Source organism: Agelaius tricolor, unplaced genomic scaffold, assembly GCF_023055355.1.
Source record: "Agelaius tricolor isolate 1412-34295 unplaced genomic scaffold, bAgeTri1.0.p SCAF_13, whole genome shotgun sequence".
Classification (NCBI taxonomy): domain Eukaryota; kingdom Metazoa; phylum Chordata; class Aves; order Passeriformes; family Icteridae; genus Agelaius; species Agelaius tricolor.
This window is the reverse complement of record NW_027269273.1, coordinates 3008890-3032166: the sequence shown is the minus strand read 5'-3', so window position 1 is coordinate 3032166 and position 23277 is coordinate 3008890. Positions and strand designations below refer to the sequence as shown.

Below are 23277 nucleotides of genomic sequence, written 5' to 3'. Positions count from 1 at the left end.
AACCCAAGCAAACCATCAGCCACGTGAAGAAGCTGGACTGTGAGATACAGAGAATAACAGAACTAAGTAATTGCTTTTCATGTAGGTTTAAGGAGTTAAGGTGTTGTAAAGTGTGTTCACTCATCTTGAGCATGACTTTTCTCAGGAGGGTTGGATTTATTTTTCCTTAGATTTAAGGTCAAACATTAATTCAGACACGCTTAGTGCAGTGGCACATTTGAGCTGATTTGGCTGACACAAAGTAATTCAAACTAGCCAAGAGTTCTTCCCAATTCAGCAGCTCAAGGCACAGCAAGAGTTCCCAGTACAGTCACCTGAGAACAACAAAATGCCAGCAGAAGTAGGCACATGCCTCTATTTTTGTGCTTATACATATTTATACAAATATTTCATATATTTCATATACACTTAGGACTTAAACCATGTCCAAATCCTAACCTCTTTATCATCTTCAGATTTCCTATCCTCCTCCTCTTCCTCTTCTTTCTCAGACTTCTCTAGCTCCTTTTGCTCCTCTTTTTGTTCCTCTACTTTCAGCTGCTTTGTCAGTCGAGCTATCAGCTGAGATTTCAGTCCCTTGGAGCTAAGGGTTCGACTTTCTAATTCTTTGCGAAGGTCATTCACCTGGTAAATAAATAAAAGCTCTGTCAGTGGCATCAAGCAGTGACATCACAAAACGCTGGATTAGTAGAGAAAGTGAGGTAAAAATCAACAGCACTGAAAAGTCAACTGTACTTTTTAAACTTGTGCTGAAAAACACTAATAGTTAGTGATACAAAAAAACCTATTGCATTTAAATTGATGTTTTCCACAAAACACTTCTTTCTGAGGAACTTTCCACAGAGGCAGGGTAAGGATTCTGTTAAAGTAAAATAGTTTATTATTACTACTGCTTTTGAGGAAAGTTTTTATTATGTCTCCTGACAGAGTTAAAAAAGGCAGTAATTGTACAAAAATGTACAATTCTGTAAGTATTTTAGACCCCACATTTCTTAATGTAAATACCAATCTGGTAGATTACAGCAGAACTCTTGTTTTCCAGTTCATGTATCATAAATGATGTCCTTTAATTGTACAAAGTTCAGAATAGATTTAATTAGCTGCATTCACTTTCTACAACCAGGAGTCACCTCTGCATACTGTGATACCACCTCTGGTACCTATAAATTCAGCAAAATGCTACTGAAGTTTCTTGCTCAGTTAAGGGAACAAACTGCTGCATTTCAGGTCATGTCTTAAAAGTGAAAAAGTATAAATTTTCAGAAGTGTTTGTTACCTTCATTGTTTTTGGATCCAGTTTAGACCAGTGTGTAGGCGTAGAGATCTCTTTAGCTTCTCCATCATCCTTTTCCTCTTCATCCTGACAAATAAAATTTCAAAATTATCATTCAGAAAGCTTGAAAGCATTTCAGTTATTTTTTAAATTCTGTTGCTGATCTGTGCAAGGTCACAACTGTTTCAGATAGTCTTCTCCTAAAGTTATTATTTAGACAAGTTCACACACACATTCTACCACTTTATAAATGATCACAGTGCCACTCAGCCAATACAAGCCAGATCTGTGGAACACAAAAGGGTGATAAGCAACACCACAAAGGATATTGGGGTTACACAGACACTGCTGGTCTCCAGTAACCACACAGCGGGTGATCTTCCCCCACATTTTAAATCCCCCAAATTACTCTTTGTTCAGTCAGACCTTCCCTTATTCCAAGATGCTGATCAGCCACATGGCCTGAAATTCAGATGTTTCGGACTAATGTTTGTTCAATTTCAAATATCACAATTAGAACTGGCCACAAGAGAGAATTTAGGAATTTCAGAAAATGGCAAAATGTTTGAAGACAGCTATTCATAAACTGAATCTCACTCAACAACTGGTCCCAGATTCCAGCAACTACGTCTACGATAAAAATGTCTGCGCATGGTAAGCACAATTTAATTCCGTTTGTGATCTCAGCATACACATTTAAAGTTAGTGAACTAGCTGAAATAAAAATAAAAAGCAACATTCACTACACTGCTGAAAGCTGGTTTACCAGTCATTGTTACCAGTTATGTTCCTCCTGTGTATGTATGTAGTGTAGTATGTGGTGTGCATTTTGTGCCTGTGTTCCTGTGCCTGTGAGAAGCAGAAATAGAAAAAGGGATTAGCGTTCAGTGCCTGTTCTCCATCAGCCTCCTTGCGTTCACCCTGAAGCTTCTCGACCAGCTGCTGCTTGTATCCTCGGGAGAGGGTTTCCCACTCTGAGCGGGTGGGAAGGCAATGCCAAACATCCGGGAAAAATAAAACCACTGTCTCCACATGAGCTGGAACTGTACGCCCCTTGTGGGTCTCCTCAGGGCGATGGTAGCGAATCTCTGCAAAACGGTACCTGTTGCAAGGGAAGAAGCATGTTGGAAAAAAAATTCTACAATACATTTTTCAAGAGCCTAGATCACTTGTAGCACATCAAGTAAAGAAATTTTGCTGCAAGACCTTGAGGTTTATCTAAAGAAAAAAATTATGGAAGCCATATTTTCTCTTCTGGCACACTTGTAAAAAGGTATCGCGACTGAAAAGGAGGAGAATCAACAAAATGCTTTTCATAAAATTCGTTGTTTAGCCCAAGTAGGTTTTATGTGCAAACAGAAGTTGTTGAAGAACTTCAAATTTAGCATACAATAGGCTTTCCTGGTATTGGTACAACCACAGTGAGTGTTAATGCAGGACAGAAACTCATCAAGAGAAAATATGGCTGTATAACAAACGGCTATTTATTTATAACAAAAGAATAATGAAATGAAGTTCTCTTGACGATCCTCTCCAGCTATGCACAAAATGAAAAATATTTTCAACGCACATTCATTAAAAAAATTACAGTATAACATGTCAAAATAAACCCAGAATTTTTAATTAGTTCTTAATGCAGTATTCAGCACAGTTGGCACCAATCAAGCTGATTACCAAACAGAACATCCTTTGAGTAGTTCACCTGAACTACCAAGAGCAGTTGACAAAGAAAAAAGGGTTTTTCCAGCCTTTTTTGTTTTGTTTTGTTTTTTTTTTTTAAAGTCCTGGTAACAGACAAGTATTTATTTCTACAGAGTACTTGGCTCTGCAGGGCAGGATGCAGTACTTACCATTGCGTGCACACACTCAAGTCAATCCCTGTAAGAGCCTTGCAACAGCGAATTGCCGTCTTTATCAGCACCGAAGGGTCCTTTTCTGGATCAGGTCCATCCAGTGAGGGGGACCAGTGTCCTCCAATAGCCATTGCTTCATCTTTGCCTTTCATACCCACTAAAAACTAGACAAAAAGAGTCTTCTGAATGTTCCCCTGCTAGGGGTAAAAGGTCATTTTCCCAAAGTGCAAAGAATATTTCATAGCACACACACTGAAATCCGTGAGTAAACCGTGAAATTATTTTGAAATCTGAAAATGAAAATCAGTCAAGAAAGAGTTCAGTTATTTTTTTCCACAGATTATTTCAGCAATGGAATAGGTTTAAAACATCATCACTCATTCTTGCTTTGAAGATTTTCCATCAAGGTTGTTTACTGGTATAGGCTTGTCCCTTTGCAATTAAAAGCTTTCTAACCCAAAAGACAGACAGTAACTTAAATGGTGCCTTAACTCTGACACACATTTATAGATGTGCCTGCTTAAAAGTGAAGAAGAAAAGCTACAGAAGGTGAGAGCACAAGAGCATCACACCTATAAATGAAAGTATTCCCATGTGCTGTAAGTTAGAATTTAACTGGAAAACAAGTCTGTTGTCCTGAAACACCACAGCACTTACAGCTTGTTCAGTTTAATGGTTAAGTTTCCCTTAACACAATGGCTGCTTAACTGTTGCTTCAAGTTCTCTGTGTTCTCTTCACAGCTGAGCCCTTACAAAATCACTAAGTGCTTGTAAAAAGCAGCTAACAAAGTTAATTATTTTAGTTTTAATAAGTGGAACAAAGCAGTAAATGAGAAGCTCCTATAAAGTGGAAAAAGAATTGACATGTAAACTAGATCTCTTCAGAGGAAAAATGAAGTCATCATTCAACTGTCTACCAGCTCCTCTCTTACTGTCAAAAGCAGCAAAGCTCTATAACCAACCTTTATTGCCAAAAGGGTCTGGCATGGAAACATATTTACCTTTACAAGTCTAGCAGGATGCTGAAATCCATCACGAAGTTCTTGGGGATCCTCAGCCAGAGCACATGACTTGTGGTACAGGTCTTCCATGCTAGGACTGGCCATCAGCATCACCTGGGGGCAAGTCACAGCAGTCTGGTGAAGGTCTCACTACAGCTGATGAACAACCACCACAAACACACATACCAAAACTTAACAAGGTTGCTCTACACCCTAAACAGGTGTATGATAAAACAGGATGCTCCTTCTCAGTTACTGCCTATGTTTTGAAGCTCAGCTTTCTGAAAGGCAGCTCTCGCTCTGCACAAACAGACTGAAAAACCAGCATGGCTGATACTCGAGCAGAGGCTTCACTGGTTTTGTACACAGAAGGCAAATAAGTTAAATCTCTCTCTATCTGAATATCAAAATATGCTGCATCAAGAGCTGTAACCATATATAGAAGACTCCTTTATCAAAACATTTTCCTAAAACCTGATCCCTTTGAAGTCCGTCATTAAAATAGGTCTGAGATTTTGCCAATCTGTGTTAGAAGTATTACTTTTTAAAGACAGATCTCAATCTACTTCAAACAAAACAATAAATATTGAGATGAACAGGAAATAAGGAAAGAAAATACCACTAAACAGAATAACACAAACTGCACAGAAAGAGTTCAGTTATTTTTTTCCACAGATCATTTCAGCAATGGAATAGGTTTAAAACATCATCACTCCTTCTTGCTTTCAAGATTTTCCATCAAGTTCATATTGAAGGAATAAAAAGGACTCCATTAACTACTCAAAATGAATTGCCTAAGAAATCATTCAGAGACCTTGCAGGAGCTGGCTTTCTTTCCTATAATCACATCATTGCAACTGAGTGCAGACAATGGAAGAGCCCTCTGTAAACACAAGATTTAGCACAGCTCTAGTAACAGAAAAACAGACTGAATTTCAGTTGTGATTTTTTAAGCTCTACATACTAGTTTTTTACTGAAAAATTTAAAACATTGTACTTTGCTCAAATGGCTGCAGAATGTCTTCAGTTCAGTTACACCCACTTTTGCACCCTATTGATAAAAAGATTTCTAATGAATAGCAGTATCAGTGGAAAAGCACACAAACCTTAGCGCTGTAGAGATGATCAGCATCAGGTGGATCGAGGACAGCAGCGTTCTTATCTATAGGATCTACTTCTCTGTGCATTACATAGAAATTACAGTAGTTTCCCAGCTGAAAGGGTCTAGACATAGGGAAAGCATCCACCCACGTAAACTGAGCATCAAAGAAGTCGCTGGGGATATACAAGTTCTGGTAACGCCTCCTCAGCTCCATCATATCGCAGCTGCGGCTGGAACACAGGCAGGGTGGAAAGATACAGCAAGTAAGAACTATTAACTCAAGAGCTATATTAATTGGCAATACAACCATTGCATATTTGGTGCTGGATATATAAAATCTCAAGAATATTACGTTTGAATGTCATGGATGAAGTTTAAAAATAACTATTAAACACTCTTCCAATTCAGGTGTCTGCATGTTAGGGAATATTCACTAAACAATGCAATAAAGCTATTTTGCAATAGCACTGTAAAGTAACACAGAACCTTCAACAAGTTCACCATAGAAGGTTCTTAGCCATTATATACTTGACTAGCTGGGTTTGTGCATGTTACATTTAAAGACAGGAGAAAATAGGGAAAATTCGTTTAAAAAAGGTTCTGGGAAGAGCTGGAGAGTCAGGATTATCACTTATAGACGTGTGGGCTGACACAGCTCCCAGCAGCTGTGCCATGATTAGAGGCACTGCAGGCAAACACGTGGCAGCAGGAACATACCAGTCCAAGGAGAACTTGGAGAACTGCACGGTGTAGCGGGGCAGGACGCGGCGCGGGCGGCGCGGGGAGCGCTCCCTGTCCCGGCGCGGCGATCGCTCCCGCGAGCGCTTCCTCTGCGGGGATCGCTCCCGGGACCGGCGCCGCTCCCGCTCTCTCTCCCGACTGAAACAACACACACGGAATACCAATATTTTAGCAGGCTGCTAACACTAAATGATTTCTAGCACAACTGTCAGACACAACTCAGAACAGGGAAAAAGTTTCAGTAAAGCCTCTTTATAAGAGAAACTGATTACACAACTCCTTACTTTTAGGTAGATAAGGACTCTTCCCTCATTCCTAAGGGTAACACCACTTGTGGCTCTTGCTGACCCACTCTGGACAAGCAGCTCAGCTCTGGGTGAGGAAAGCTCTTTATGGAATGCTTGGCTCACAGTCTGGCCTACATACCTCCTGTCATCCTTTCGGTTTGGCATGGGGTCTCCACCTCGGTCATTCCTCCCAGAAAATCTGGACGGTGGGTCGAGTCTTCGAGCTGGCTGTGGCTGTGAAACCAGACGGACTGGGGGCTGCAGCAAACCACCTGGAACAGAATGTACAGCATCAATACAGAACAGGGGCATCCACCTACCCTTGGTAAACACTGCTGCTTACAGCTGCTTCATTGTGGACATTTTCTGGTTTTAAATTTAGCCATTAACAGCCCCCAAAGAAACTCAAGAGACCTAAAGTTTTCTTCACTGCGGCAAGCTGACACTTTATCCAAGTGAAATTGGTTAAAAGCATCTTCTTGAGATGGAAGCTACTAACATAACCTAAGCACATAGAATTCATCTTAATAAACAGCTAAGCCTTTTCAAAAACTTAAATTACAGATACACTACCTACTCATTGAACTGAAGGAAAACTGAAATCCTCATTTTAAGGCTATTCATACATAAAAATAACTGGCATCCTGAAAAATGATTCCTAAATCAATATATTATACTGCTACATCAATCCCATAGCACATAATCTCTTTGCTTTGAAGCATTTAACCAAGTGATTTAGGTAGAGCAAACGTTACTAAACACCAATGAACAACTATGACTAATTAGATTGTAGTAAGCATTTATGCAAAACAATTCTGCTTTGGTTCTTCTGCCCTTGCTTTTACTGTGTTAAGACCAGTCCTAATATTATCACTTCTATCACTGATTGCCTGGCAAAAGATTTTGAAAATATGGCAACTATAAGTGAGACTGAAGTGAAAGCAAGCTATGAGATCCCTCAGTTACTGAACAACTGGAAAACAATGGTGTGGCCAGCTGAAGGTGATCTCCTTTTGATCAAACAACACCCTCTGCTTGCAGACAGGCCCAAGGCTCAGAGCAGACCCTGCCTGCTTAGCAGAAGGGGTCTAAAGAGGAGTTTTTAGGGTTTAAAATGTAACACAGTAGGTTATGTAATGATTCTTATAGGCTGTATGTAAATGCTACAGGATTTGTATCTTAAACTAGATTGGTCAGTGAGAATTAGAATATTCAGCACAGAAGACTTATGGTATTGTAAGGGGAACCTTGCTCTCTGATCCTCTCTTTTACTCTCTCATCCTCTTTACCACACTCTTGCCTTCTTTCTCTTTACCACTCTCTTTACCTCTCTCTCCCTCTTTGGAGCCTGGCAGCTCCCAGCAGGGCCCTGCCCCCAGGCCCTTTGCAATAAACCCCAAGTTCCATGACCTGGCTGCAGAGATCTCTCGTCTCCATCTGTCCCATCCATCCCAGCCCCCCTCACGCCTACCAGGGTGACCCCCAAGTGTGTGCACTGAAGGAGCACCTTTCTGCTGTGGCTGCTGCAGCAGGGGCTGAGGCTGTGTCTGGAGCAGGGGCGTGATGGAGGCTGCAGAGATCTGTGCCTGCAGCAGGGACTGAGGCTGTGGCTGTGCCTGCACACCGAAGGTCTGCTGGGCCAGGGGCTGCAGGACGGCCGGCGGCGTCTTCAGCAGCGGCTGCGCCTGGCTCTGGTTCTGGGGAGACACCGAGGGTCAGGAGCAGCTCCAGCTGAGCCCCTGCCCCTGGCTCCTGCAGCCACACCCACCTGGTTGGGCAGGGTCTGGATCCTCTGGGCGTTCCATTTGAACGGCATGTTGGGGTTGTAAGTAGCTTCTACCAGAACTCTGTCACCCACCTGAGGCGTCTTGCCTTTAACAGCGCTGCAAACGTCACAGAAAATGTGTGTGAGAGGCTTCTTTAGCTTGGTTTTTTGCATGTCTCATTTGAAGATAGGAGAAAGTAGGTAAGATTCATTAAAAAAAGCTTACAGGAAGAGAATCCACCCCCAAACTCAGCGTTAGTGCTACCTGCTTCAGTTCAGGTATGCACAGGAACTTAGTAATTCCCTGTCTTTGGCCCTAAGGGAAAAGTTCCCCAAACAGTACCAAGTTAAGACATGCAGACAGCAGGTTTTGTGCTTTTGATCACCTGCAAATTCTGTAATTCCCTATTACATGAGGCTAGTAACCTCTGGGTCTCCCACCTTTGGGCTTTGTATTAAAAAAATTCAAAAGTTCACATGAAGTACTGTCACAGACACATTTTATGAAAAATCCTTTCCTTAGGAATATTTTCTCCTGAGAAACTGAGAGGCCTCAGAAACAAAATGTAAACAAAAATCATGTGCTGCTGTGGAATGCAACAGGTGCATCTTTGATTGGTTCATGTTGGCTGTTTCTAATTAATGGCCAAGCACAGTCAGCTGTCTTGAACTCTCAGTCAGCCACAAGCTTTTGTTATCATTCCACTTCTTGCATGCTAGCCTTCTGATGAAATCCTTTCTTCTACTCTTTTAGTATAATATTACTTGTAATATCATAAAATAATAAATCAGCCTTCTGAAACATGGAGTCAGATCCTCATCTCTTCCCTTCTCCTGGGACCCCTGTGAACACCACCACAAAGTACCTCAGACATCTATTAACCTCTTTGACTTTCACTGTTGAATGCAAACAGCACACTACTGTACAGAGAATTAGTGTGCAGCCATCTCCACCTTTGACTACTGAGAGCATCACAAAGTAATCCCATCTGCAGGTGAGCATTCCCAGCTTACCTAAGCTGAAAAAAGACATCTTCATCCACAAAGCCGAAGGTGTCATGGAGCTTGGTGACCACCCCAGTGAAGACCCGCTGCTTCTGGGGCTGGGTTTGCTGCTGGCTGGAGCGTGGGGCGGGGTAGGACACAGTGATCTGCGCCGCCGGCTGGGGCGTGGACAGGCTCAGGCTGGTGGGGAGCGCCACCGCCGGCTGCAGGCAAAACAAAGGAACGCTCAGGGCTGTCACAGCTGCCACGCTGACGGGAGCAGCTCCTGCAGCCACACAAACAGCAGTTTAACATCATCAGAGCACCTAGAACTGACATTTCAGGTGAAACAAAGGAACGCTCAGGGCTGTCACAGCTGCCACGCTGACAGGGAGCAGCTCCTGCAGCCACACAAACAGCAGTTTAACATCATCAGAGCACCTAGAACTGACATTTCAGGTGAAACAAAGGAACGCTCAGGGCTGTCACAGCTGCCACGCTGACAGGGAGCAGCTCCTGCAGCCACACAAACAGCAGTTTAACATCATCAGAGCACCTAGAACTGACATTTCAGGTGAAACAAAGGAACGCTCAGGGCTGTCACAGCTGCCACGCTGACAGGGAGCAGCTCCTGCAGCCACACAAACAGCAGTTTAACATCATCAGAGCACCTAGAACTGACATTTCAGGTGAAACAAAGGAACGCTCAGGGCTGGCACAGCTGCCACGCTGACAGGGAGCAGCTCCTGCAGCCACACAAACAGCAGCTAAACGTGACTAGAGCACCTAGAACAGACATTGCAGACGGTGGAAGTTTCTGTGGTTTTTGTCAGGTTGTTGTTGGTTTTTTTGAAGATGATATGTTTCTTACTTTGAACGAAGACTGGTTTTGTTTATCTTTCTTTTTTACAAGAGTCAGCTTCCCCCAAAAATGTACCTTGTTCAGACAAACAGCATGAAGACTGCATTACTGTCTACAGGCAACCCATAGAGTGGGACTGAAGTGGAGATAAATTCCCAGCTTTGCTAGGAATAAATGCTTAAGAGGTCATTGTGCATTTATATCCCACCTGGAATTAGAAGTCAGTAAAGGCTGAGGACAACACAAACCCTTCCCTAACTCAACAGGTCATGGACTTTCCTTACAAAAGCAGAACACAGTTAAGATAATGAAATCAAGTCAAACATTTTTACCTTTTTAAAGCCTGTTTAAAAGTTCAAGTGCAAATGGAACTAGAGGAATTTGCAATGTGTTAAACGGCTGCATGTTTTAAACCCATCAAGCTCAGCAAGGTTCTTTTTAAACCTCTTTATACACATACTGTTAATACAGGAAATTAAATTCCTTCACAGAGAAGAGAAAGATTTTCCCCATTTGTCATTTACTGCAAAACAAATGGATACTTGAAGTTCAAACAAAAAAAAATTAAAATATAATCAACACACATGTTCCCTTCAACATTAAGGAAGAGTGGCTGCTATTAATTTTTGAAACCAAGGCTATGCATATTTTAACATCTGGATAAAATAAACCTGTACCAATAAAATGTCCATTTATATTAGTTCATTTTACAGATTAAAATACCAAGATGTCACAAATCTGCACTCTTGCATTATCTGTGTTTGGGGATGAAGACCAAACAATAAAGCCAAACTAACCTGAGTTAAAAGGGTCTGCTGAGGTTGCTGCAACTTAAAATAAATAAAGTTATAAATTAATTTTATATGCTTAAGGAAATTGTACAATTCTACCTCTCTTTACAAGTAAGAGTTTTTGCCTAAGCTGAGTCAGTTAATAGTCCTTTAGGGCTTGGTCATTTCAGCAGTTTGCACAAATGTAAAACTGTGCTTGTGGGGTTAATTTTGAGATTGTATAACCTAGGTTTATACAGAAAGGAGAAACGCTAATTTTTTTTGAACTGAAAGTTAATAGCAATACCAAAAAAATTTTGGCAGCTGGAACAGCTTAGGCATGTAATTCCCTTGTATTTTTATTCTTTTTAAAAAATCCTGTTAAGTTAGAAGATCATAATAGAAATCCAAAAGGGAACGTTTTTGGACAGCGTCTTTCCAGCAGTTAAAATACATGGCCCTGTTTGGAGCAAAGTTCAGCAGAGAATCATTTACACATGGAACAGTACATAGTTTTAAAATTTGTTTTTGCAGGAAGGTAGGCAGGTTTCCATTCTGCACACATCTTTCCAAGTTTATGAACTTCAAGCTCTCTTTTGCCACACAAAGTTTCTTTAAGTTACTTAAGTTTCTTTAACAACTTCCCATATGAGGATGATTTCGGAGACAAATCCTACAAGACACACAATCAACATTATTTTAAAGTTATTTGTGATGTACACAGTAAGAATCAGACAAACCTGTTGCTGTACACTATAGAGAGTCTGCTGAGGTTGTGAATATTGCTGAAACAGATAAAAGCAAAATATCTCATAAACAGGAGAATTATTACCACAATAATATCAAATATAAGTTACCTGCTTAGCGAGTTCTAGATAAAAACAATTAAAATTTAAAAATTTTAATTTTAAAAGAACTAATAATATCAATGTATATAATTTTCATAACAAATGTATATAATTTTCATAAAATCAATGTATATAATTTTCATAAAATCAATGTATATAATTTTCATAAAATCAATGTATATAATTTTCATAATATCAATGTATATAATTTTCATAACAAATATTCTGAGCCTTTAGAGTGGGCCCTGATGTTCTCTTTCTAGCTACAGTCAGCAATTTTTGTTAAGCCTAACACTTAAGACAGTATTTAAGGCACATTACAAAACCATGCAAAATCCCATAAAAATGTACATATGTGTATATATATAGAGAGAGATGGGAGATACTTGAGATTCTTAGTTTAGATGCAGCAAAGCCATTCTCCCAAAGGGGCTAAAAATCAGCACCTCCACATCCCAACTTCCCACTAATTCTCTTCTTAGCTAAAGTCAGCAATTATGGTTAAGCCTGACGCTTAAGACAGTATTGAAAGCACATTACAAAATCATGCAAAATCCCATAAAGGATACATATATAAATATATATAGAGAGAGAGAGAGAGATAGATAGAGAGATAGAGACAGAGAGAGAGAGAGATAGAGATAGAGAGAGATAGAGAGAGAGAGAGAGAGAGAGAGGTGGGAGATACTTGAGATTGTCAGCTTAGATGCAGCAACCCCATTCACCCAAAGGCCTAAAACTCAGCACCTCCACATCCCAACTTGCCCCTAATTACCTCCACCACCGCTATCTACACCCCCCCGTCCCGCCATGGATAAGAGACAGGTTCACACTGCGATGTTCACCATTTGCCATTCTCCTTTCCTCCTGGGTCCTTTAGCCGGCCGCAGTTCGGGCAGCGCCGGCCGCGGTGGGTGCTTTACCTGCTGCAGGGCCGCGGCCGCGGCTGCCGCCTGCTGCTGGAGCGCGGCGCTCTGGCTCAGCTGGTAGTTGGCGGGGCTCTGCGTGGTCAGCCCCGCGGCTGCCAGCGCCGTCTGCTGCGTGTAGATGGTCGGGGAGGCTCCCAGCAGCGAGGGCTGCTGCACGCCCAGGGCAGCTGTGGAGAGAGGGAACACGGCCGTGAGCGCCCGCAGCCCGCCCGGGGCATGCAGGACGCGGTGCGCGATGCTCTGGCCTCAGCCGAGATCACCGAGGCGGTGAAACAACTTCCCAAATTCAACACAAAGCATCACATCCCGCTACCCTCTCTTCTAAATTGATCTAGCAAGCTTTTCTTCTAAATTCATCTACCGATAGTGAGCCACAGCAGAGGAGCAGAGACCATTATGTTGGGGAAGATGAAACAGGAAAGCCTTATAAATATGATTGTCTAGCAAAAGATTTTGAGAATATAGAAACTGTAAGTGAGATTGAAATGAAAGCAAGCTTTGAGATCCCTCAGTTACCGAACAACGGGAAAACAACAATGTAGCCAAACTGAAGGTAATCCCCTTTTGATGGAACAACACCCTCTGCTTGCAGACAGGTACAAGGCCCAGAGCAGACCCTACAGCTTGGCAGAAGGGGTCTAAAGAGGAGTTTTTAGGGTTTAAAATGTAACACAGTATGGTAATGTAATGATTCTTATAGGCTGTATGTAAATGCTATAGGATTTGTATCTTAAACTAGATTGGTCAGTGAGAATTAGAATATTCAACATAGAAGATGATTTATTGTATTGTAACAGGAACCTCGCTCTCTTACACCTTTTACTCTCTTGCCCTTTTCCTCTCTCACCCTCTCATCCTCTCTGCCCCTCTCTTCTCTCAGTCCTGCTCTGAGCTGTGCCTGGCAGCTCCCAGCAGGGCCCTGCCCCCAGGCCCTTTGCAATAAACCCCAAGTTCCACAACCTAACTTTAAAAATCTCTCGTCTCCATCCATCCTGACCGTCCTACCCCCAACACTCCTACAGTGAATCAACTTCCCAAATTCAACACAAAGCATCACATCCCACTAACTTCTCTTCTAAACTGAGCTTTTCTTCTAAATTCATCTACCAAGCTTGTAGCTATGATATTTTCTGAAAAAATCCTTTCCTTAGGATTTTTCCTCCTGAGAAGCTGAGAGGCCTCAGGACCAAAATGTAACCAATGGTTATCTGCTGCTGTGGAATGCAACAGGGGGATCTGGGATTGGTCTCATGTGGTTGTTTCTAATTAATGGCTAATCACAGTCAGCTGGCTCAGACTCTCTGTCCGAGACACAAGCTTTTGTTATTCTTCTTGCTTTTCTATTCTTAGCTAGCCTTCTGACGAAATTCTTTTTTTCTATTCTTTTAGTATAGTTTTAATATAATATATATATCATAAAATAATAAATCAGCCTTCTGAAACACAGAGTCAGATCCTCATCTCTTCCCTCATCCTCGGACCCCTGTGAACAGTCACACAAGCTTTTCTTCTAAATTCATCTACCAATAGTGAAGCACAGCAGAGGAGCAGAGACCATTACACTTCCTTCTCTGGAGCTGCTCATGATTTTCCAGCTCTGTTGTTGTCATCTCCACCTGCACCCACCCCCACCCCCATGTACTTCCTTGGACAACCTTCATTTGGATGAGCCAAATGAAGATTGCTGCTCTGCTCTGTAAATGAATACATTGCATTCTACTGAGGGCAAGAGAAAGCTTTACTGTAACAGCATCTGTGAAACAGAGGCTTATGGAACATGTCCTCTGGAATCACCAAGTTTTTGCTTCACTCAGTGCTGTCTTTGTGCCCTGTGAAGTGGGGGTTGGTGGAGAAGGAGCAGCCTTGTAACAACAGAGAGTTTAATCAGTCTGCATGTGTAAGGGGACTCAAGCTCTCTGCAGCTCTTAATAGGAAGGGTTTGTGCTGCCCAGGCTCAAACTGCCTAGAAGGAAAGATTCGTTTATTTTATTGTCATGCCAGCTTTTAATTCACCACAGAACAGAAGCAAATCATGAGGAGCAGCTGTGCACAGGCTATGCTTCTGGACAAGGTATGCTCAAGGTTTGCAGAGGGATCTTTTGGGTGACAAAGAGCCCTGCAAAATCTCAGCAAAAAATTGCCAACCTATCTGGAAACCTGCTCCCTGTCTGGCAGGAGTTTTTTAAAAAGTTATGGGCAGCTGCATGATCAAATATCACTTCATTAAACTATCAGTCTAGTCCACATGTTTAAATAAAACCAGAGAGAAACTGGGCAGGGAAACACACTGCCAGCAAAAACAGGTCAGCCAGCCATCTTCAGAACTGAGCACCATTCAGGATTATCCAAAGCCATCAAAGACACACAGTGGAATGAGGAAGAGATTTACAGTATTCCTGCAGAGTTTGTGCTCCACACTGCTCTTACTGATGCAAAAGGAACCTTTCATTCCTGATCCAGGGATGCAGTAAAACCCTGCTTGTAGTTGGTGATTGTTACCATAAATAATGCTGCACCCCACTCAACAGGTCCTGAATAATGTCACACTGCCCTTTCTAGCACAGCAGTCTTTGCTGGTGGCACTGATCATCTTGTAATTTTGGAATGAAACAGGAAAGAAATACATAAACGACACTGAAAATAATTCCTATCACTATGATCTGTATCAAATATTGCCACATAAGCATTCCAGGAAGTAACAGTATTTTAAAAGTGAAATCAAGCGTTCTGCAGTGTACAGCATATCATTAACTTTCCCCCCTGGAAAATTCCAAAATTTGCATGTCTTTAGAAGCCAGAAAACAAAATTTCAGGCTTGTCTCCTAACAAACCCTCCACTGTCTTCATTCTCTTGCCTCCTGCTTGATCACCAGCTTCAATTTGAATGTGCAGTTTGGACCATCCAGAAGGACACCCTCAACTGGATCCTCACCACTGTCTCACATAACACACCTTAAACAGATCTTTAAATATAATTTACAAGCTTTGCTGCTGTATCCTGGGACAACTTGCACTTTTCTTGGCTGTAACACTGCTGGCTCAGTAAATGCATTCATCTTTCTCCTCTTACTTCCACATGCCAAGCAGAAATTCCCATTAGTGCAGAAATTTGCTGCCTGCTGTTACCTTTGAACATGTGTGACTATGCCAGCTATTGTCACTCAGTCCAAAGTTCTATCCTAATGTTGTTCCAGCACAGGGGAATGGAGTTGGGAAGCATTACCAAAAGCAAATTTCCCAAGTTTTCTCCTACTTTGTACCAACAAAAATGCCTATTGCCAAAACCAGATCTTGGAACAATTCAGCTCTTCAGCTTCACTATGGCAATTTTCATTTCAGCACAACCCAGAATTATCTCAACCAATTCCCAGCCCATCCTAACACCCTTATCCCATTTTGTCAACTAAGAAAAACCAAGAAATTTTGCCGTCTCTACTGTCACTTTTTGAGCATTTAATGTTAACTGGGTATCTATAGTCTACAACACTGCAGATCAACCTACTAAGAAAGGGCAAAGACAAAAGCCAGCCAAGATCCTCTCAAAAGATAACACCTGTAGTAACAAGTTTTTCAAAGCTGGATCTTGTTCCCACTGATTTGCCCCAAAGTATTCCAGGACTTTCACCTGACTACCTTTCATCTGTGTACTCATCTTGGTCAAACAGGCTCCAATTAATTAGGCAACTGAGTTTGCATTACTAGTTAAAAATAAAAAAAAAAGAGAACAAAAAGGAAAAATCACACAACAAAACAAGAGACAGAGAATGAATCAGACTGAGTCTGCAATTCACATCTGACTGCCACAAGCATCTGCAGTGGCAAACAATAGCTTCTCAGGATTTGTAACCATCTCAGTAAGTGCAGTGATGGAGATGCCTTCCTTCAAATGCAGGGCAAACAACCCCACTGGCACCAAACACTGTGTGGCACCTCCAGCTGGAAGGGCTCAGGCAGAAGCTGGGCTCCCAAGCTGCAGCTCTGGGTTAGGTTACAGACATTTCTGTGGCAACCAACACAAAGACAGAATTTACTAGTCCCTCTTCCTACCCCTAAACCCTACAGGTCCCTAGAAGTTAGGGAACATCTTCAAAATACATAGCTGCAGATGTCCCCTTGGTCAGTGATGTGGATTTATTAGAATTACAGTAAAGGAGGACCCTAGGCAGGGCCTGGGACACTGCTCACAGTTGTCAGAAATGGTGAAATTGGGTCCTTGGGCTTTCAAGTTTCTTTCAGCTTCACACACTTGCAACACAAACATCACACAACCGACTCCAAAACCACTCCTTTAAACAGGCATGCCCTAGAAACCAGGCTCAGCCTATTTGTCATGGGACATGTGTTTACAGCCAGCAGCACTGTGTGCTCAGCTCCTGCTCCTCAGGGGCTGACACCCAGCACATGCTCACCCTGTCCCTGCACAGGGCTGCAGCCACCTCACAGGGCCAGCAGCAAAACAGGCACCAAGCTCCATCAGCTGCACCACTCCTCACTCCAACACCATTCAATCCTGATCCAGCACAGACAGCACCACCAGAGCAGAGCCAGAGCTTCCCCAGCAGCACAGCTCCATAAAACCAGGCTTGTCATCATAGTCCATGAACAGCACAGGGCAAGCACCGTGGCACAAACCAGAGAGGCACCAAAAGTGAAGAGCTAGAGAGGAGGAGGGAATTCTCCTTTGCATCATTATGCAAGTTGAAGTAATTTTCTGTAGTAGGCATGATTTAATTTATTCTTTAACAATGCTCAACCACCATGGCGGGGGCTTTATTCTGGTTTTAGTCTTGTGATGCACAAAAGCATGAGATGAGGAGCAGACAAAAATTCACTGTGTTCCATGTAGGAGTTTCTCTTCACACATCCATCTCTGCTGGCACCTGGAATTGCCCATCCCTCTTCTAATTCCTCAGAGAGTAATTAATAAACCCTCCCAAAGGGATCACAGAGCCTTCATTACATAGCCCTCAGCCTACAACCAGTGTGCCACACTTTAATAATTAAGAGCTTTTACTTATTTAGTTACTTCTTCACCAGGGATGGCCAAGACAGCATCCACATCAGAAATTAAAAAAAAAATCCACCAAAAAATCCCTAAACCAAAACAATGAAAAACACAAACCCCCAACAGTGATCCCACCTTTTCTGCAATAATCAAATTGGGTTTCTAACACCATCACTCACTGCTTCTGACAGCTTGAAAAAAACTATATATCATGTTGTTTGTGTTACAAAAATCCAGATCTCCTTCCCTCATACTCCAGCACCTCAAAGCTCTGGAGAAGGAACCTGACACTTGGATAAAAACAGCTGGCATGCATAAATACATGTAACAGCTTTGGCCAACCCCCTGAAAGGATGTTTTAAAATTGAGTTTACTGACACCGAGGTTAACAAGGATAAGCCAATCTGCACCGTTTCTTGGGTGCAGCACAGGTGAGCAGCAGGTGAGGCTGGTCAGCACACCTGAGCCATGACAGCACCTCTTCCTTGGGACTACAGCCCCCTGGAAGGTCACAACTTCACACTGAAAGGGGCAAGTTCAAGCAGAAACACTGCTCTTCAGCTCCCAGCAGTGTCAAAGAGCACTGCTCACCTTCCAAAAGATGCTTCCTGTGCTCTTTGGATGTATTAAAAATTAAAAAAGCAGGGGAACAAGTATGTACTAAAACAGCATCTGGGCAGAAGAATGCCAGGGACTGGATTCAGGGGAAGAAAGAGGATGCACACACGGTGACTGCACTGCAGCAGGAGCAGGAAAGAACACAAACACGTGAAGAGGACACCAGAACATGAAGGAACGTGGAGCTGGCACAGAAAAAGGTAAAAGTGCAAGCAAATGTTACATCTTGAGTGGCTCTCAGGCTTGAGTCAGGTGCTGCTGGCTCAGATGAACAGCCATGAACCCCTGCAGGTGCTGCCCTCACTGAGCAGGTGGCAAATCTCTCCCAGCAACTGACACTGAGCAGTCCCATCCCAGTGACATCTGCACTCATCTGACTTCAGGAGGCTCACGAGTGGCTGGCCCAGGCAGAGTCACAAGAAAAGGGCTCAGAGGCTGATGGATGCTCCATCCACCCCCTCCTGCTCCCACCTCAGCAAGCTCTGGGATGACTGCAGCTCCTCCCCTCGGCAGGCTCTGGGCAGCTTTCCCTCTGGAGCAGGACATGGAGCTGCTCCTCCACCTTCCCCCACTAGTTCTGATTCCTCAGAGCAATCCAGGAGCTCCCATTCTCTGACTGCTCCAGTGCCTCCCCCAGCCTGACATGAGAACCAAAAGCAAAGTTTGTCTGTCCCACATTCCCAACCCTTTCCAGCTGTTAGGGATTTTCTCACAGAAGGAGACAGAGCCATTTGGATAAGGGAAGTGTGAGCTATTCAGAGGAACAGAGAAAAACTGCTTGTGGGCAGCTGCTGAGGGACAGCAGCAGTTTAGGTAGGGAAGGGAGCAGAGGGGGCATGGAGGAAAAGGAAAAGGCACACGGGGACAAAGTGCTGTGAGTCACTCCTTGGGATGCACCGTGTGAGTGCAGCAGTGCCCATGGGAAACACTGCAGCCACAGGATTCACCTTGGGAAAGAAACTGAGTCAGGAAGGAGACAGATTCCCACCCCAGAGATGCACCTCCAAAATGTCACACACTCCCAAGCTCTGCCAGGCTGCCATTGACAAAGGAGGTGTGACATGAACTTCGTGTCAAACCCAGACCCCTCTGAGTGCCACAGCTTTGCTGAACTCTCCTCACACTGCGCAACACAGCTCCAACATTTAATTAACAAATTTTTGTACTCAAGAAAAGCACGAGGTGCTCCAGAACTGGAAATGGAAGCACCAAAATTAATCATGCATCAAACTTCACATCCTTGCCTCAAACCTTCTGTGCTGTAAGCCAACAGGCAAATGGAGCCAGACAGGTTTTTTAACCAGTGCCTTGCAATTAATAACACTTCTCAGCTGAATCAAAGGAAATTCTCTACCATTATTAGGGTAGTAGCTCTGGTTACAGGGACCTTTTAATTCTAACTCAGCATTAAAAAGTAAATTCCCCCCTTCTCACCCAAGTAGCAAATTTCAGAGAACTTTCCACTATGTGGATTATATCGAATCTATTAATAAAACAAATTAATAATATAATTTATAAACATTGATTCAGGCTGCCCAGAAAATGAAAGTCAGGTAGCATAAAGAAATCTGTAACACCTTACCAGAGCTGATGTTATTTAGTTCAGAACCATGTAATTTAATAGGAGGTAATTTGATTTACACATCTTGGAATATGACTAACTTGATATGTTGTTTATTGACTGAAACAATCAACCCAAATTCACCTGGGATTTTACTCACACCACTTAAGAAAACCAAATAACAAACAAAACCAACAGACAGCATCAGGCAACGACCTTTAAAGTCTCTATTGTGGGGAAAAACTCCCGATTTAAGCTACCTAAATAGACTTTGGATAAGTTAGTCAGCATCGTGCCACTCTGAAGTGCATAGCCAAGTATGGAATCGCCAAATCCCCGATCTGTCAGGGTGCAAACACCGAGTGTAAACTGACCTGGCTGAGACACCGCAGTGGCTGTAAACTGAGTAGCCCAAGGGGGATTTTTCTGTCCTCCAAACTGAGCCATGGCAGAAGGTAGAATCGCCCGGGTGTCTATCTTCCGTAACTGCAATCTAGTAAAATAAAATAAAGCGCAGCTGCAATCTTTGAAACAAATACCGGCAGGCTATTTTAATTCTGGGCCAAAAAAAAAAAAATCAAAAACACAAAAAACCCCAGCCAACAAAAACAAAACAAACAAACAAAAAAAAAATCAAAATCAAACTTTAAAACCAGAAAAGGGAAAAAAAAAAACAAAACAAAAAAAAGAGTCTCGAAATATTAGTTTTACATCCCTAAAGCCTGGTGGGCAACATGCGTCGCGTATGGGGAAGACAGAAAGTTGTAAGACAAGTTATTTTATTTTCCCAAGGCCCAATCGCCATCTCCCACTTCTTAGAAACGGGACCAACGCGACTGAAAACGCAGAGCGCATTCCCAGGCACCGAGGGAAAGGTGACTGTGCGGAACCCAGGGTTTATATTCCTTGTTTGTTCCACCGGCCGTGCCCGGGGCAGCGCTGGGCGCCGCTCGCGTTCCCGCACGGCCGGGCCGGGCCCGGGAACCACGCGGGCCGGGCCGGGCCGAGCCGGGCCCGCACCGGCCCCGCCGCCTCCCGCCCGCCCCCCGCCACCGGGGTCCACCACAGCTCCTTTACCCCCTGGGCAGCCTCCGCTCCCGGCCGCGTGTGCGGGCCCCGCCGCCGGCCGGAAAGCGCCGCACGGGAGAAAGGCAAAGGGAGGCGGAGGCGGCGGCGCCGGGCCGGGCGGGCGGGAAGCGGGGCCTTCCCGCCCCTTCCTCCTCCTCCTTCTCCTCCTTCCCCCTCGTGCTGCTGCTGCCGCCGCCCCGCCCGGCCCCGCGGCCCCCGCCCGGCCCGGCCCTGCTCCGGGGCAGCCCCGGCCCCGCGCGCCCCCGGCCCCTCGCGCCGCGCCCGCGGTACCTGCGCGGGCCCGCGCCGCCGCCATCGCCGCCCGCCCCGCGCATGCGCCTCTGCCCCGCACCACGTCACGGCTGCGACCGCGCGAGGCGGCGCGCGCCCGGCCCGGCCGCGTGCGGAGCCCGCGCGCTCGGGGGCGGGGCCTCGCCGCCATCTTGGGCGAGGCGGGCGGGGCGGGGCCGCGGCGCCGCCATCTTGCGGCGGGAGCGCCCTGAGGGCACCGCGGGCCCGGCCTCGGTGGCGGCTGCTCCTCAGGCTCCCTCCGCCCCACCAGGGCTGGCAGCGCTTATCACACACTCCACGGGCCCCATCCCTGTCCGAGATAGGCAGCCCCAGCCTCCTCCCGGCCCCCGGTAGCCGGCACACACGTTCGGGCCGGTTTGTGGGGGACTGGGGTCAGCTGAGGTGAGGGCAGAGCAGACGCGCCACAGACGCATCAAAGCTCTTAAGATGCTTTGGGACGGAAATTGCAGCCAGGATCAGTGCAGTAAGCAGTTCAGGAGTTCTGGGCAAGAGTCATTTCTCTTCTTTCTTAGTCTGAGCTGGGAAGGACTTAAAAGGATCGTCGAGTCCAGCTCTTTGAGTGGCCGATTCATGCAGCCATTGATCGAACCCATGACCTTGGTGTTGTTACAAAGAGCTTTCCATCCCTTAAATAGTTTTTCGCAAGAGTTTGTTTTGAAGGAGATAGGGACATTGATTCCTACCTACATTTGAGACTTAAGTCAGCACTTCGTAAATGAAAATAGGACTTAGAAGTGTTACATTGTCATTAAAAACAAGTTGGTGATGGAAAAAAGTCGTGAGAAGCAGCAGCATCAAATTCACTTGCAGTGAGGTGGATTATCTTGTAGGAGGGCACCTGGATAAAGAAGCAGGAGATCATCAGGTGCAAGTAAATTTCTGCCAGCACCTGCTAGTTCACAATCTATAAAGACAGATCTGCCTTTGCTTTTTAAATTATATTTCAAAATTAGATGAGGGTTTAGATGTTTTACACTCAGAAGCATAGTTCTTTGAAAATCTACACATTTTATGCCTTGTCTCTTCCTGGCAGAACTCCATCCAGCCCACTCAGTTAACCAAAGCAGAATCTGTACCCTTTAACCTGGAGACAAGATTAAATGTTAAAAACATTGAAGGACTTTCTCCCATATTGTCTGTGAAAAGGACAATAGCAAAATTGTATTAAAGTAGAAAGTAATTGTAATGAATATCAGAGTATTGTGAATATTCTGCACTCCTCTGGCCCAGGGTCTCTTTATCAGACAATAAAGGCTCTCAAAGAAAGCCCCAGAAGCCCAGAGGAACCCCAGCCCTGACTCCTGTACCTCAGGCAGAACATTTCAGGTACTTTCCTGCCCAGGTACACACTGCTGCCATTACCTGGCAGCTTTTGCCCCTGCCATTTTTAGCACAACAATGATTCCTTTTGAATTGCTGAGGTCTCTGCTCAAAACAAACCACACTGCTGGGATGAAAACCAGCTGTGCTGGAAGTGGCAGTGAAAAATATCTGCACTTCTGGTCTTGTTTCTTAAAATCCTTCTAGGCCCCCAGACTATCTCTTAAGTGCATTGGACAATTTAATCCAAAATTCAAGTCTGAAATACATGAGATTTCTACAAATCACCTTAAAATAATGAGGCAGGTTGAGAAAAAGATACAGATTAGGAGCAAAACCCCATAAAGGGAATTGTTGCTCCAGCTTTCTGGTCTTAGATGTCTGCTATGAAAGAAAAATGGAGAAGGAAATGTGGTATAGGCTTAATTTTGGTTGGGAAAAAACCCAACAGCCCAAACACTTAATTGTATTTGTGTGATGTATTTTGGGGACAGAACTGGAAGAGAAATGATGATCTTCTAGTGAACAGGCTTTTGATAACCTGTGCCATTGACAGGACACAGGAATCAGTGTTTCATACCCAATGTGCAGCTCCTGGACCAAAAGTGAATAAAGATGATTTCTGTATCTGTTCAACCAAATGCCACTCCCAGGGAGATGGGTATTTCACTCAGTTGGGATGATGAAAAATCATTTTATGACTTTTCCATATTCTGATGGAAATACATTGCCATGCATCCTGTTCAGTTTCTGAATTAATTTGCAGATCTAAACCCGTCCCTATTGGAATCTCTTTTTTTGCAGCTCCTGATGGTGTTGTTTATTTATTCTCTCCAGAAGCCAGGAGAGATCCTTCAGAGAGAATCAAACACATTTTTACCTTTCTGCATATCCAGGAATGGTACCAACAGCCCAGGTAATGGCTTTGTGGTGCTGCAGTTGTAATGAAGTGCAGCATGTAAGGCTCTAAGCAAGTTA

At 44.0% G+C, this 23277-nt stretch overlaps 1 protein-coding gene and 2 non-coding genes across 9 annotated transcripts in view; all 3 read right to left on the bottom strand.

Moving 5' to 3' along the window:
- CCAR1 (cell division cycle and apoptosis regulator 1) overlaps window positions 1–21074 on the bottom strand; it is a 33123-nt gene extending 12049 nt beyond the window's left edge. Inside the window, exons 1-16 of one of the 7 annotated variants that reach the window (XM_071438406.1) lie at window positions 20959–21074; window positions 19974–20092; window positions 12332–12582; window positions 11379–11423; window positions 10666–10698; window positions 9037–9230; window positions 8026–8140; window positions 7765–7954; window positions 6397–6529; window positions 5947–6108; window positions 5234–5459; window positions 4128–4241; window positions 3124–3290; window positions 2165–2375; window positions 1277–1360; window positions 439–624 (exon numbers count right to left, since the gene is read on the bottom strand). In XM_071438406.1, coding sequence (XP_071294507.1) covers window positions 439–624; window positions 1277–1360; window positions 2165–2375; window positions 3124–3290; window positions 4128–4241; window positions 5234–5459; window positions 5947–6108; window positions 6397–6529; window positions 7765–7954; window positions 8026–8140; window positions 9037–9230; window positions 10666–10698; window positions 11379–11423; window positions 12332–12582; window positions 19974–20092; window positions 20959–21002 — 2274 coding nt within the window. In that variant the 5' untranslated portion in view covers window positions 21003–21074. Of the gene's footprint in view, window positions 1–438; window positions 625–1276; window positions 1361–2164; window positions 2376–3123; window positions 3291–4127; window positions 4242–5233; window positions 5460–5946; window positions 6109–6396; window positions 6530–7764; window positions 7955–8025; window positions 8141–9036; window positions 9231–10665; window positions 10699–11378; window positions 11424–12331; window positions 12583–19973; window positions 20093–20676; window positions 20800–20958 lie in introns of those variants that run through there. The other 6 variants (XM_071438407.1, XM_071438409.1, XM_071438410.1 and 3 more) reach the window with 6 other exon arrangements.
- On the bottom strand, window positions 3442–3505 carry LOC139595665 (small nucleolar RNA SNORD98). The gene has a single exon (XR_011681082.1). It is a non-coding gene; the product is annotated as a small nucleolar RNA SNORD98 (small nucleolar RNA).
- LOC139595666 (small nucleolar RNA SNORD98) lies at window positions 4779–4842 on the bottom strand. Its single transcript, XR_011681083.1, has one exon. It is a non-coding gene; the product is annotated as a small nucleolar RNA SNORD98 (small nucleolar RNA).
- Window positions 21075–23277: the final 2203 nt, after the last annotated feature.